At 37.1% G+C, this 16169-nt stretch overlaps 1 protein-coding gene across 4 annotated transcripts in view; it reads left to right on the forward strand.

Moving 5' to 3' along the window:
• LIFR (LIF receptor subunit alpha) overlaps positions 1-16169 on the forward strand; it is a 99261-nt gene that overhangs the window by 64907 nt on the left and 18185 nt on the right. For all 4 annotated transcript variants that reach the window (XM_083356801.1, XM_083356802.1, XM_083356803.1 and 1 more), the window contains 6 exons: positions 1383-1548; positions 2345-2412; positions 3489-3702; positions 11366-11542; positions 13124-13225; positions 14201-14368. In XM_083356801.1, coding sequence (XP_083212927.1) covers positions 1383-1548; positions 2345-2412; positions 3489-3702; positions 11366-11542; positions 13124-13225; positions 14201-14368 — 895 coding nt within the window. The remainder of the gene's footprint in view (positions 1-1382; positions 1549-2344; positions 2413-3488; positions 3703-11365; positions 11543-13123; positions 13226-14200; positions 14369-16169) is intronic.

Raw genomic sequence — 16169 nt, forward strand, 5'->3', positions numbered from 1 at the left:
TGCTGATCATCTACAGGTGGAAAAGCATATGAAAGCTGTACCCAAAGCCCCATTATATGCTTTGGATGTCAAACACTTCAATTGCTCCCCAAAGCAAGAAAAACCCACCCCACTTGGCCTTGCTTCCTTGGCCAACTTCAGGTCCCCCTGAAGTGCCACAATCACACCAGACCAAATAAAGATCTCTCTTTCTGCTCAAAAGGGGAAAGCCCCACTACTGTAAACTACTGTAAATTATAGTACAAAAAAAAGTAATGCAACTCTTTCAAGACTGACTTGATGATGCCCTGTTTACCAGGTTCACTGCTGCATTGACCCTAACATGCTCTTGAAGGTCAGCCCATAAAAAATGGAATTAAATCCTTTCTTTCATTTTTATAGCTTTACCATTTGCTGTACAGCAAATAGAGCTGTACAAGTGTTGGTGAAGGTTTCGTTGACTTCAACCCTTCAATAACACTTGTGCACTGGTAAAGTTGTATTAGCTAGAAAAAAATGAAATGTGGAAAAAATGTTACCATCCTGTTAGTTCCTCTTTTATTCATCCTTTGATTTTCTTTCACCTGTCTGTTTGCTCATCATACAAGAACATTTGACTACTGGCTTCCTGGAAATAATGAATGGTTGCAAGCATAGTTGATTGGATACATCAGTGCTCTGCCTTCTGCCAGGCACTAATTAAGTGGAACCAGTAGATTGTTTTTGCAACATTCATTGGTTGCACAGCATTCAGAGGACCATTAGATCTCTCTTGCTGTGTCTCATATTAAAGGGATCTATGCATTTTTTCCCCTTAAATTTGTACGCTCCTACAAAAGAGTGATACACACATTATATAAATAGCCTTTCATGGCATGGATCAGGTTATCTGAGAAACCAGCTCATTCCAATGGGATTAGCCCACCCACCCCCCATCTGCACTGGCAGAAAAGAATGCTGCAGACCCCATTGCTCAGGGAATTGTGCCTGGTGGCATCCAGAAGAAGCTTTTCTATCAAGGCACACAGCCCCTGAAGTATCCTGCCTCTGAGTGACATTTCCCTCCCACTTTCTGGACTTCCAAAAGGGCTTAAAGGCCTGAGGACCCAATGGGAGAGTGGCATCTTGAATTTAGTGGACTAATTAGATGCCACCTATTCCCCATGCACACACTGCTTCTTTCCTTTCCATCTTGGTTAATTAAATTTTAATTGAATTTGAAATGTATGGTTCTTCTTTATTGTTATATGGTATTTGAATTGTATGACTATAAGTTGCCTAGAGTCTCCTCAGTGAGGTAGCATAGAACTTTAAAAATAAAATAAATAAAATCTGGACCCACAACGATAATCCTAATTATCAGCTCTTTGACATAAAGTTATCTTCCTGTTTTCTTCTTTAAGAATGTACTGCTGAATGATTCAGAAAATTCACGTTACACAATCTTAGTTGACAAATTGCGTCCATACACAATTTACACTTTCCGAGTTCGCTGTGCAACTCCAGAGCCTTTCTTTTGGAAATGGAGTAATTGGAGCAAGAATAAGACCGACACAACTCAACAAGCCCGTAAGTTTATTAAATTTTGGATGGCTATGAATGAAAATTGAAATTAAACATGAGTCCTCATGATTTTCTATGATTATGAGATTCACCTGAAAGCACCAGCAGATATCTCTAAGCACTATGTGCATCCTAATAATTATGGATCTGAACATTTTTGGCTTTTCCATGCGACAAATCATGCATGAATATCCTCTTCACTTTGCATGATTTTCACTTGGGATCAACATGAAAACACTGTAAAATTGCAGAACTCCTCCAAAACACAGATTTACTGTAGTGTTACACTGATCTATTATTTAATAGTTTCAGATAAATTCTATGTTAAAAAAGTTCCAAAAACAGAAGCAGAAATAATAATAGATTATTTAAAAAGCTGCTCCTCAGTAAAACTTTATCTTACCACTTTGAATCAAACTTTAATACATAAATGAAAACATTGAAACTCACAACTCAAAACTTCACAAATTTCAAACCATCTAATTTGTACTACTAAAATGTTTCAGCTGTTTTGCAATTAATTAATTGAAATGTTAGTAGTAAGTTATATTTGGTGTTTCCAGAATATCTTTAGGCTAAACGATATAAGAAAAGTCTATGTCTCTATAACTATAAATAATTTTCCCCCATTGTTTTTTTTCCAAACAATGAGAAAGCTTCAGGGTTGCAAATTGTACAATGCCTGATGAATAAAAATTGGACAATACATAAACTTTTTTTAAAAAAGAAGAAAACGTACCTACTATGTATGCCTATTAACAATTAATACTTTCATTAATGCAATTAACCACTCTTCTCCTAGAACCAGCAAGAAAGCTTGATATCTGGAGAGAAAAAGATGCCAATGATACAGTCACTCTCTTTTGGAAGGTATATATTGAGATTTTTGTGTCTAAGTTCCCATTAACTCTGTTTTGAATATCAATTTTTTAAATGTATTTTATTAGATTTTTCTAAATCACTCTTTTATAGAGCCTTGGTGGAGCAGTGGGCTAATGCCTCCTTAAGTAACACCAGCTGCCTGCAATTAGTGCAGGTTCGCAGCCCACCAGGCTCAAGGTTGACTCAGCCTTCCATCCTTCCGAGGTAGGTAAAATGAGGACCCAGATTGTTGGGGGCAATTAAGCTGACTTTGTAATAATGCCGCTTGGGGGTGTGTGTGTGAAAGCCCTAATAAGCAGGCATATACATAGAATGAAGGCTACTGCTAAGCTTGTAAGCCGCCCTGAGTCTTCGGAGAAGGGCGGGATATAAATGGAATTAAAATAAAATAAAAAATAAATTACTTTATAAGTATCCCAAGGCCTCAAACATAGCTAATACTCCTTCCTCTTCCTATTTTACCTGAAAAAAAGTGGGTTGGGCTGAGAGACTATGATTGGCCCAGTGTCACCCAGTTGGCTTACATGGCTAAGGAGGGACTAGAACTCTTGGCCTCCTGGTTTTTAACCTGGTGCCTTAACCATTGGATCAAACTGGGTCAATATTTAACTGACTGAAAAATGAACTTTCCTTGAACTTTCACATAACTCTTTCAAAGGCATATCAGCACCATTGGGGAGATTTCTCTTCTCAGCAGTCACAGGAGAAATGGTTTTGTAAAAACATCCTCAACACGGTCAGATGCAACATTGTCAGGAATATACATGGATGGTCAACCATGGTGGTAATTTTGGCATGTGTAGAATGTCTTTTCAGGCAAGACATGCTTGTGTCGCCAAGATTCCTTTGACCTTTCCCACCAAATGTTGCCTTCTGGACCATTTGTATGTCTTTGTGCAATAAGGACAGTTGTATAGCAGTGGTTCGCCCAGTGCTTTGTAAACAGAGGACGATGAGGAATATTTATGACAGACTTTTTAAAGGCATTTGTTTACTGTCTCGCTTCCTTTCTCCTTTTTCTTGGAATAATTATCTGCTTGTGTTTAAAATATTTTTCTGGGAAGCCACTCCCTATTCTTGAAAGCAATGGATTGATAGAGACTTATGAGGTATATTGGACACTGCCAGATAAATCCACAAAGAACGAATCAGTTCCTGCATCCCAAAACTCCACCAAAATAAAACTTTGGAGCAATGATTACATATTTACAGTGAAGGCAAAGAATAAGGCGGGTGTTTCTCCTCCTTCTTCAATCAATAGTGCTGAGCTTCCAGTGGGTAAGTAAGAGAGGAAATTGACATTGCTTATAAGTTGTGGGAGGAATGAGCAGAAAAGGTCCAGTGAGACTTTAGGTTTAAAAAACAACAATATCACCCTTTCATGATTTTTTTTAAAAGCATGCTGGTTAAAAAATAGATGGTATTTGCAGTATTTCAGTTTCCATTAAAAGTCCTATAAACAGCAGACGTTTGGCACAAACATTGGATGTTCTACCCGCTCTGAGAGTGTGGGAAAATTTAGATGATCCTGCATTGCTTTTATAAGCTGAATTTTGAACAAGGTTTTTTGGCAGCATATATTTCTCCTCTTCTTGAGCAAATAAACAAGAAGTCTTCCATTAATTGCATTTCCACTGAATTTCTAATGAGCCTGGATATGGTGAATAACAGCTTTCAAACAAGTCAGAATAATGAGCAATGTGTGTAAACAGTGATCCTATTGCCTTGTTAATGGGGCCAGATTGAAGCTTGCTTGTCCAAATGTGGAAGTTTTAGTGTCAGCATCCACCTGAATTTTAGTGTATGTCCACCTTTTTCAGGAAATTACTTCCTCCCAATTCTTACTTCTTTTCTTATAAGACTCTTCACATGAACACTATTTAGTAATGCAATTATTTTTAGAAGAGAGCAGAAACAATAGAGCTGACCACTGTGACCTTTATTTTATTTTATTTTATTATTTTATTTTATTATTTTATTTTATTTTATTTTATTATTATTTTATTTTATTTTTTATTTTTTATATTTTATATTATTTTATTATTTTATTTATTTTATTTTATTTTATTTTATTTTATTATTTTATTTTATTTCCCATTTTATAAACAAGCTTGGTTGGCTCCCCATCAAAAGTAAAAACAACATAAAAACCACAATAAAGCTATAAAACTAAACTTTTTAAAAACATAAAAAGCAATAAAACCCTAGTCATCAAGTCTCTTACCCCAATGCTTGGGGGAAAAGTCAGGTCTTCAAAGCTTTATGGTATTTATTTATTTAAAACATTTATTTAGCCATCCATATTATTTTTAAAATGCACAGCTTAAACAGAACATGTTCAGGTGTAAAAAAAACTTAGGCAATATGTACAGAGCTAATATTTCTTAACATATCTTAAATGTATGTATTTTCTAAATACAAATTATTGATTATCCAACCCAGGATTATATTCTTCCAGCCATGTTTTCTCCCTTTAATAGAAGGATGCTATAAGTTGCATGTCTACTGAACTGCAAAAGTATGATTCAGTCATACAATAATTTCCATAATTGAATTTAAAATATTTTCTATTTTTGTAACAAAGCGTCAATAAGATGTGGGAGTTTTAAAAAAAAACCTAGGATCCCTTAATTTGTCAATCTTATAACTAGGTAAGAACATAAATTGAAAAAATTAAAAAATCTACATGATATTTCCACCAAGACCAAGTTAAGAGCAGATCCACTCACCTACAGATTGGCAATGAATCTTCTTTTCTTCCTTCTTTAGGGAAAATGGCTATGTTGGATAGGACCAGCCATGGGTTTTATTGTTTGCACAGGGCAATCTCCCTAAGAGTTCTGGGATCATAATATTCTGAAACTCTTGATAACACTCTTCCTTACTTATCCTGAAGCCCGTGGTTGAAAGAAGGGGAAAGAGGACAAACAGTCTTCCTGTGCTACAGTTATATGAGAATGGGCATTCTGAGTTTTTTTTAATGAAGGAGAAGTCAGCTGTACTGAGCTATGACGCAACTTATTCACATTTGTGGACTGTAACTTACTTCTTTGAATGTCCTTCTTTGTTATCCTTCAATCCTGATTCTTATAGACCAGGCATGTCAAACTGCTGACCCATGGGCCGGATGCATCATGCCAAAACCGCACCCACCCCATTGCCAGCAATGGGGAAAAAGTCCTGATACGTCGTGCAATGTCACATGACATTGTGTGTTTGACATGCCTGCTATAGACCCAGAGCTGGCTGGAGTATTCTGAGTCTTGAAATCCACCCATCTTAACACTGCCAAGTTTGAAAAACACTACTATAGATTTATTATTATAACACATTCATCTTCCTAGCTTTGGCATACGAACACTTAGAATCAGTGAGAAAAATTCTTAATCTATATTCTATTAAGATGGATTAATGATTACTCTTGTTCAGGCAGTAAGAAGCTCAATTTCCTTTTTGAAATTTCCTTTCTGGAGAATTGACAATGCAGAGTTGACAATGCTTAGCCCAACTGTGATTTTAGGCAATCTCAGTTTTAACCCCAGCTTTCTGGAACATTTTCCCTTCAGTGATGAGGGTGGGCCCAACCCTGTTGGCCTTTGGTAAGATATAGTTATATGCCTCAGCCTGAGGCCCATAATGTGTTAAGAGCCCCATTTTTTCGTTATATTGATATTTATTATCTACTTTTTCTTGCTTGTTATACATATGTATTTATTTTTCTATTATATTTGTATTTGGTTTTAATTGATTTTATGATTAACTACCAAGAGGAACTTATTTGAGATTGGCAGCTATAGAAATTTAATAAATAAATCAAAATGTACCTTGAGATAGCTAAGTAGGGTTAAATGTGAAAACTCCAGGACTTTAAATTAGAGTGCTTCTGGAAGCAGCAAACACCAATAACTTATGTACTATTGTTAAGAAAAACAACAACATGACCCTGGCTATTTAGTTATTAGGGAAAATCTTGATGCAAGAATTTTTCTTTTTTAAAAAAAGAATGATGGTTCTTATTAATTAGAGCAGGGATGTCAAACTGTTGGCCTGCAAGCTGGACACATCATGATGAAACCGTGCCTACCCCATTGCCGGCAATGGGGTAAAAGCTCCGATACATCATGCAACGTCACGTGATGTTGCGAGTTTGACATGTCTGATTTAGAGTAGTGGTGCTCAGATTTTTTCCCCGTTCTATTTTATAATTTTAAAGTTTAACATACAAACATTTGCAAAATTAAGTGTGCTGATACTTAGAGCTTATAAATCAACAAACTTTAGGCATATATATGCTAATCTAGATGCATCATCTCCCTTCCTTCATCCTAGATTGACACCTTCCCCCCCACTCAATCTGTCTATTGTTCTATTTAGTTGTGTTTCCTATGCCAGAAGAGTAACCTTCAAAAGAAAATCTTGGAGCCGTGGAAATAGCCATGTTTTTTCTAGTTTTTGTAGAGAAGTATTGAAACTAAGAATTATACTAGTGGACAATATATTCAGCATTCATTAGGTTTTCAGGAACCCAGCTTCGCACAAATTATTTACTGAAACTTCAAACTACTTCAAACCTCTAAAATGGGAAAGATGATGATGATCAACATAACTTGATGATGATACCAACATAACTTGTAGGCTCAAAATAGCCATGTGCTGTCAGCATGTATCTGAGAATGTTTAAAAACTTGCAGACATTTTATGATCAAAACTTACCCCCCCCCCCCGAAGCAGTTGATTTATTAGCATTGATTTATATGTGCCTGGCACTTCACAAAGAACCAGTCTGACAAGTCACTCCCTCAGTGGATTTATTTAACTAAGAAAGAAACAACAAAGAGATGGCGAGAGGAGTTTTAGATAAGGGGAGGAATTTTCTATTTCTATATTCTAGTATTATGGGATCAGACTTAGGTTAGATAGAATGACATATACCTTTGAAGTAGGTTTTGTACTAATCAAAACTCAGATGATTTTTCTTTTTTTTTTTTAATGATAAACTTTACCTGAACAGACTGATGCTATTTCTAGAATAATGGAATTTCCTTGTAAATTATACCAGGGATTTTTTTTTCCTGAGAAACCATTAACTGCTATTCCAGGTTCTGTAATCTGTAGCTCTGAGTGATATGAACAGCTTACAATTCTTATGGCTCATCTGATGTTCCTTACAAAGGAACATATTTGGATGACTAAATATGTCTTTGCATTATTGGTAACGTGAGAGGCATTGTGAGTAATGAATCAACATTGTTGAGGCTAACTCATCTAAAAAACAGCATGAGGAATATGCTGGCTGTTGCTTCAGACTGGACTTTCTACTTTTTGCAAACATTACAGATGCTTATGAAAGACAGTGCTTCATTTCGGTGTAGGTGTATGTGTTTTGCTTGAGATATGCTTGCGTTTTTTATGAGGGAATTTAGAAAGGAATGCTGTCAGCGCAGTTGGCAGTACAAAAGCTGGAGGGGCTGAGCAATAGTTAAGGAATAAAATATCTCTCTCCTACAAAAGTCCAGGATAAGGAGAAGCATACAGTATATAACGAGATGGGGGAGGTTGGGTAACCCATTGCCTAGTTGGCTGATGGCCCAAAGCCCATCTGTTTAAGGGATGAAGATCATAACTGGAAAGGGTGCTTCTGTTATGCTTTGATTCTACTTTGCTTTCAGAAAAGAGGAAATAGGTCTGTTCTTTTCTGTGAGTGCCACTGCCATTAGTTATTTACAATGCTAAAGGATTCTTGCTAAGTTGAGTCCATTGTCAACCAACCTGAATGGCCTAAACCCATTCAGATAGTAAATGGAAAGTGTACAAGGAAGCAACTCCAAGTATGCTAAACCTTAATGAATATGATATATAGAGAGAATGTTTTCAAGAAAATCATCAGCACCATCACCAGAAAGTCCAGCACAAAACCCAAGCTCACAGCCTAATGGGGATACCTTGAAAAGATGCTGTGATTCCCTGAAGCAAAATTGGATTTCTTCTGAAGTAACCAAAATCAAATTTGTCAATTTCCATAGAGTGCTTTTTGTGAAAGTTGCTGATTGTATTGCTTCCATGGCTTCTGTTTGCTTCTCTTTCCACATTCCACCTGCAACGCTGCTGTGGATAGCAAACAAAAAAAAACAACAACCCAAAACCAGGCTTTTGCATTAAACTCCGTTGCTGAAGAGTAGTTGTCCTGTTCTCTCCGTAGCATGCTAGTTCAAGTCCACATTTACTATTTGATGCTAAGTGGCTTAGCAGTCTACTACAGTGTTTTTCAAGCTTGACAACTTTAAAATGCATGGACTTCAATTTCCAGAATTTCCCCCAGCCAGCCTCCTGTTAGAGAATTCTGGGGACTGAATCCATGCATTTTAAGTTGTGAAGATTGAGAACATCGGACTAAGCTATTCCATTACTTAGAGCCAAATTATATGAGGAAAAGAGAAGTATTTTTTATAAAATTTAACACTGCATTCCCATTTTTTAACTCAGAATGTCATTGATTTTTATTGTGGTAATATCTTGTAGAATTTAATATATTTGCATGTAAAAATACATCAGTTGATCCAGTTTTCTGCTTTGAGTTGTCCTGAGCAGAAATTATACTGAAGCTAGGGCCATAATGATAATAGAATTCAAACAGACAAGCATCTACCATGCAATACCCCAGACTTAACAACTGTCATTAAGAAAAGGCAAAAAAAAAATCTGGATAGTGGGCACAGCAAAGACAATGGCTGTGACAAAAGAAAGAAAAGATAACTATCAAGGTACCTTGGTGCAATCTCAAAATATCTAAAGCACCTCTTGAACACGACCAGCATTGACAAAATTGCCATCAGTTAATTGCAAAAGGAAGCTTTACTTGTGACAGCTTACATTCTGTGACTGACACCTTTAACAACATCAAACAACAGCATCTGCCTATCCCAGGTCCTTGAGAAGGATTCAATAGGTGGATAAAAATGTCAAAACCAGTCTAAACATCTGGCACACTGTGACAAAACATAATACCTGCATTCACAACAAACTGTAATATTGCCAAAGTGATGAAATATGCATAGTGATGTCATAATGCAAACAACACAATTATCTAACATCGGATGCAAGTACTTAAGTCACCATATTGGTGTTATGACATCATCATGCACATTTTGTCATATATTCCTAAAGTTCTTTTCCTAAAGGGGAAAAAAAACTCAAAAAGCATGGGAAACTCTGAAAAATCTAAGATTTCTTTGACTTCAAAATGTTGTTCTCCTTCCACCATGATGGAGGGTGGTGGTGGTGGGATTTTTGTTCGTAGGGGTGATTGTTGTTCTCTCTTTATTAAACTGCAGTGAAAGGTTGGGTGTATTCATCTACGATTTTGGGGTAGTTCTAATTCAACTGTTAATGGGTTTATGATTTTCTTAATTGGAAAAGGTCCAATATATTTTGGTCCTAGTTTTTTACAGGGTTGGAGTGATTTCAGGTATTTTGTGGATAAATATACCATCTCTCCTACCCTGAATGTGTGGGATCGGTTCTTTTTTTGTCTGCCTGTGTCTTGTATCCTTATCTTGCATCTTCTAACGCTTTCCTAACCATTGGCCAGGTATTTTGTAATTGAGCAATCCATTCCTTCAGTTCGGGAATGACCGGTTCTTTTGGGGTTAGTTCTGGTATTGGGTCGAAACTCTGGCCTGTAGCTACTTGAAAAGGAGTGTAACCTGTGCTTGAGTGGACTGCATTATTATATGCTACTTCTGCGAAAGGCAGTACGTCCGTCCAATTAGATTGCTGGAAATTAATAAAACATCTTAAATATTGTTCAAATACAGAGTTAAGTCGATCAGAAGCCTCGTCCGTTTGAGGGTGGTGACTAGATGACAGTCCTTGGGTGGTTCCTAAGAGGGATAAAAATTCTTTCCAAAATGCCAACGTAAATTGCACCCCTCTATCAGATATGGTGTGTTGTGGTACCCCGTGCAATCTGTAAATATGCTGTACAAAAAGTTTTGCTAATGCTTATGCAGTCGGGATTTTTTGGCAAGGTATGAAATGTACTTGCTTAGAGAACAGATCTGTGACAGTCCAGACTACGGTGTTTCCATTACTTTCTGGCAGTTCTACGATAAAATCCATGGCTATTTCTTTCCATGGGGCTGAGGGGTTTACCACCGGTTGTAACAGACCTGGCGGTTTCCCTTGCAGTCTTTTGGCCATCATGCAAATTTGACAGCTACCCACATAGCTTTCTATGTCCTTTTTCATAGATGGCCACCAAAATTGCCTTTTAGTTAAGTGTAAGCTTTTTACAAAACCAAAGTGTCCTGATGATTTTGTATCATGGCACAGTTGCATGAAATTGATTCTCTGGGTGGCAGGTATATATAGCTTCTCCCCCACCCACGGCAGTCCATCTTTAATTGTGCACACATGTCTATTTTTCTGGAACCATTCATCGCTTTCCAAAGACTTCCTGAATTCTATTCCAGTTCGGCTATCTACCTTTGGCTTCATTTTTTCTTGTGCCCTGGTGGTAACTGGTGCTGCCAGTTGTTGTTCCGGCACAAGTGGTTTCGAGTGCCCCCCTCTGGCATGCGTGCCATAGGTTCACCACCACTGGTATAGGGTCTCCTGCTTGAACAGGGGGTTGGACTAGAAGACCCCCAAGGTCCCTTCCAGCTCTATTGTGATTGAATTGAATTTTCTCCCTCTACAGATACTCACGGCTAATGGCCCCTTTAAATCAAAGTTGCATGAATACCCCTGCCTAAGGAACTTAAGATTGTGTGGTCACCTAAAAGGATCTTGTGTTATTTGTGTTCATTGAGATCAAAATGGTATTTGAAAATGTAGCCCACATGATATATTGTATGGGCCATATCTGCATTATAGTCCTAATTAGCATACTATATTTGTGCATAGTTCTAAGGAATAATCTTTTATATTACTTTTATAACAGGCGATATTTCCATAGAAAAGGGAATTGGAAAAGATGATAGTATTTATCTTGCTTGGCACCCGGACCCCAATGTAACTTGTGGCTACGTGGTGAGGTGGTGTTATGGTCCTGAGCCGTGTACAGCTGTTCAGTGGGAAACGTTTTCTTCACATGTGACAAATGCTGATATTAAATCAGGTAAGAGCAACACTTCAGCTTTCCTTTCGAAATTAAGGCTAAAGTGGGCAAAGAAAGGCAGAAACCTTTTACAATATAAATATTTGAAGAAGCCAAGTGGCAACTAACAAGGAGATACTCCCTTTGCTTAAGGAGCTACCTTAAAGCACCCAGCTCTCCATCCCTACTACACGCTACTTTGGTCCGCTGGCTCTTGCTGCATGCTGATGGGTCACAATAGCACATGTTAAATCATGTCAAGTCATGTCATACAGACATGCAAGCCCTTCTCAGAAAAGAGTTATGTACCAATAATAAATCAATAAATAATAAAGTAAAAAGGAAACACTCCAAATAAACTGCCAAATTTATTATTATTTTTTTATTAAAGAGTTTTACAAAAACAAAATTTTACAATATATCCCCAAATCCCTCCCACCCCAAACCCACCCACTTCCCAGAGCTAAATACAGGATTATAGTTACAATAATCATATTCTAAATAAAAATTATGCATAATATACAATTAACCAAATTCATAATGCGCTTTAACTCTCTTTTAGCATAACTACAAACAACGTACCAATAACAATATCCCACTAACATATACTCATAAGCCAAATGGAACTTTTTAGTCCCATATTTGTTTTGAATATAATTTATCCATCTCCTCCAAACTGAAAGGTATCTTTCCTGTGAATGATCCTTCAAATAAGCAGAAATCTTAGACATTTCTGCAAGATTCGAAACTTTAAACACCCATTCTTCTACAGTGGGCAAACTATCCTTCTTTCAATATTGTCCCACCAGTAACCGTGCTGCCGTTATCATGTTCAACATCAAGTTAGTTTCTTTAACATCACAATCTACAACAATACCCAATAAAAACAATTGCAGGGAAAACTTTATCTTTCTCTTTTGAATGTTCCACCAAATTTTAATCCAAAAAGCTTTTATATTTCTACAAGTCCACCACATGTGAAAATAAGTAGCTTCTAAACTACCACACCTCCAACATTTAGACTGTAAATTAGGATACATGTTGGACAACTTCTTGGGATCCAGATGCCATCTATAAAACATTTTATAAAAATTTTCTCTTAAATTTTGAGCCTGGGTAAATTTAACATTTCTGACCCAAATTATCTCCCAGGTGTCCAACAAAATTGGTTCCTGAATATTTTGTGCCCACTTTATCATGCAGTCTTTAACCAGTTCCGTTTCCGAATCCAATTCAATTAAAGCATTATATATCCTCTTTATATGTGCACAATTTGAATTTCTAATTTGCTTTACTAAATTTTGATCTGTAATTGTGATGCCAACCTTTTGATCTGACTTCCACCTAGCTTTCAATTGGGTAACTGCTAAATTTATTTTGAGGAAGATGATTATTACAGCTTACTTATGCTCAACAAATTCCGTTCAAAGGTCCCAGTTGTTAGATAAGTTGTTAGAAATTTCTCAATTTCTATTGTAAAAAAACAAACAAACATTCCTCTAATTCAAAAGATTGTTTCCTGCGTGCTTGGTATGAAAATATACCTTTATTTTAAATGTAGCGCCATAATGAAAATTTATAAATTACATTTTTGTGTTGTAGCTGTCTTCCAGCCTGGAGTTCGATATACGTTTTCTGTCTTTGGCTGCAAAGAAACTGGATATCAGCTACTGGGATATCTAAAGGGCTACATACAAGAACTGAGTAAGCACATGTTATTATTTTTTGTTAAAAGCTGTTGGCAGAAACGTGTTCATTAATGGAAGTGGAGATTGTTGAACAAAAGCCAGGATATGAAATAAGAGCCAGCTAATATTAGCTTTGAGCTTGCATTTAAGCACGTTTATACAGCTGGTTGGCTCAGATCTTTTATTTTCAAACAATAGGATACAATTAGAAGAATTACAGCTCTCTCTTGAAAATAAAGGGGAAAAGAAGATAGTGTATAAACAGGATTCAGCCATTTGAGAAAATGCTACAGTAATCTAAATCTAATCATTAAATCCAGTCCTTAATGTTAAATGTAACTTAAATGTCTATAGGTCTAGGTAGAAATAAAGGCAGCTCCAGAAAGGAAACGTGTCTCAGAGTGCAATTCTTGAACTTTTTTCCCATGTTGAAAATGATTCAAAGAATACTTGAGTGAAGAGCTATTCTGGACTCCCACTTTTCTTGCAGACCAGAATTCTACTAAACATAAATCATAATCCTTCTTTTAAGATGGGTGGAGCTCATTAGAATTCAAGAGGGTTGAGATAATAGAGAATGAAATGCCATCAATAATTGTATTATTTCTTGGAAAATTTATACAACAAAATGGGTGTCCCAAAGGTGCTTTTTCAAAAGGCAGCTGGATTTTCTTTGTTTTGAAGATGTTTTGCTTCTCATCCAAAAAGCTTCTTCTGAAGAAGTTCAGCTACCTAGAATTACCTTCTGTTTGCAAAAGGCATGTTTTACTTCACTATAGCCCGATGATTCAGTCTTGATAACTTTAAGATGGGTGGTCTTCAACTTCCAGAATTCCTCAGCCAGCATGGAGAATGGAAGACCATCCATCTTAAAATTTCTAAGGTTGTGAAACACTGCACAATTGCTCCAGTGGGTAGAGGAGGATATTCTGAGTAGGAGGGGAATCTGTCCTCTCTACATTCAAGGAATATTTGGTTGTTTCCTATCCAGGTCCCAAAAAGGCACCTGATTTTAGCGTGCAACATACCACCTCTGATTCTATCTCAGTAAAATGGAAGAATATATCTGTTGAAGACAGACGAGGCTTTTTACAAGGTTATGCGCTTCTTTGTGCCAAAGGAGAAAAAGATGGCCCAGCACCAAAATATTTTCAATCAGGTAAAAAAATATCAGTTGGATTATTTTCATTTCCCCCCCCAAAAAAAAAATGTGACCTTTCATTTTAGGATTATAGCCAACATTGCAATCTAACCACAGGGAAACTGTTGAAATGGTAAATTGAAACACATGTATAAATGCTCCTGCTCCACAGTCATTTTTATACGTGGCTTACTAAAAGGAACAGAACTATCCCATGTTTAATCTTCATGGCCCTACCAGGTACCATGCACAATATGGACAAAAATGCTTATTATATGATAGTTGTACTGATAATCTTATTATGACTGTAAATATGAAATGAAGCACACATACAAGAATTTGGAGGATGCAAACAGTGGTTATAAATACTATTTTGCAAGAGAATACAGTAATTCTCTGAAATTTTTATTTATCTATTTTTATTTTAATTCCATTTATATCCCGCCCTTCTCCGAAGACTCAGGGCGGCTTACAAGCTTAGCAGTAGCCTTCATTCTATGTATATGCCTGCTTATTAGGGCTTTCACAAGCGGCATTATTACAAAGTCAGCTTAATTGCCCCCAACAATCTGGCTCCTCATTTTACCTACCTCGGAAGGATGGAAGGCTGAGTCAATCTTGAGCCTGGTGGGATGCGAACCTGCACTAATTGCAGGCAGGTATAGGGCACAGGTGTCAAAGTTAATTGTGTCACATGACGTATTATGACATATAGCGACTTTTTTGCCTTTGCGGAGCCAGGATGGGCGTGGCCTGCATGTGACACATCTGGACTGCGGGCTGCCAGTTTGACACCCTTGGTATAGGGTTTCCTGCTTGAGCAGGGGGTTGGACTAAAAGATCTCCAAGGTCCCTTCCAGCTCTATTTTGATTGAAAATGTCTATACACAGCATTGATTAAGAATCATGGGTACTATACCTCTGTCACAGTCATAACTGTGATAAATCATGGTTTAATCAGCTTAGCTTTCATGCATTATATGAAAAAAACTCAAAAGGGTTGGGGAAAAATTGGCTGCATGGCTAAAGAAGCCTAACTAATATTTTGAGATGTCTCCTGCCCTCTTGCTGTCTGAATGGGAACTGATATGTCCTATCTTCATTTTTCTTGCAAAGCTTGGTTATAGTCTAGGACACAGGTCTGCAACCTGCGGCTCCGGAGCCGCATGCAGCTCTTTCAGCCGTCTCCTGCGGCTCCCAGTGCAGTCCATGTGCAGTCCAAAAAAAAAAAGTGGGACTAAAAAAGTTCAACCAATCAATTCAAATATGCAGGGTAGGTGCATATCTCGCCTTGGCTCTACTCTTCAGTCAAACCCTGTTCTGCACATGTGCGCATGTACGCGCATGCGCACACATTTTTTGCGGCTCCCAGTTTTTCCTTTTGTGAGGGAACCGGTTCCGAGTGGCTCTTTCACTGTTTCAGGTTCCTGACCCCTGGTCTAGGAACTACAGATAACAGATAAATAAACTTCATAGGTTGCTCCCAGAACAGTTTTACCAACAAGGCCATCTTTTAAGAAGTACACCTGCACCAAAGGACCAAGATTGTTGGGGTCAATATGCTGACTCTGTAAACTGCTTAGAGAGGGCTGTAGAGCACCATGAAGTGATATATATACGTCTAAATGCAATTGCTATTGCTATCTCTGAAAATTGCTAGAAAGTAATTTCACTCTTTTTAAGGAAATATTTCCTGCACATTGCAAACTGCTTTTACAAACTCAGCTACGTTACTGTGAAAGAAACTGGATCAAATAGCTTAGATTAAACTTATGTTGGAAAATAGACAAGCAGAGCATAATATTTACTTCAACAATCA

This window comes from Vipera ursinii (genome assembly GCF_947247035.1).
Source record: "Vipera ursinii genome assembly, chromosome: 2".
In the NCBI taxonomy this organism is placed as follows: domain Eukaryota; kingdom Metazoa; phylum Chordata; class Lepidosauria; order Squamata; family Viperidae; genus Vipera; species Vipera ursinii.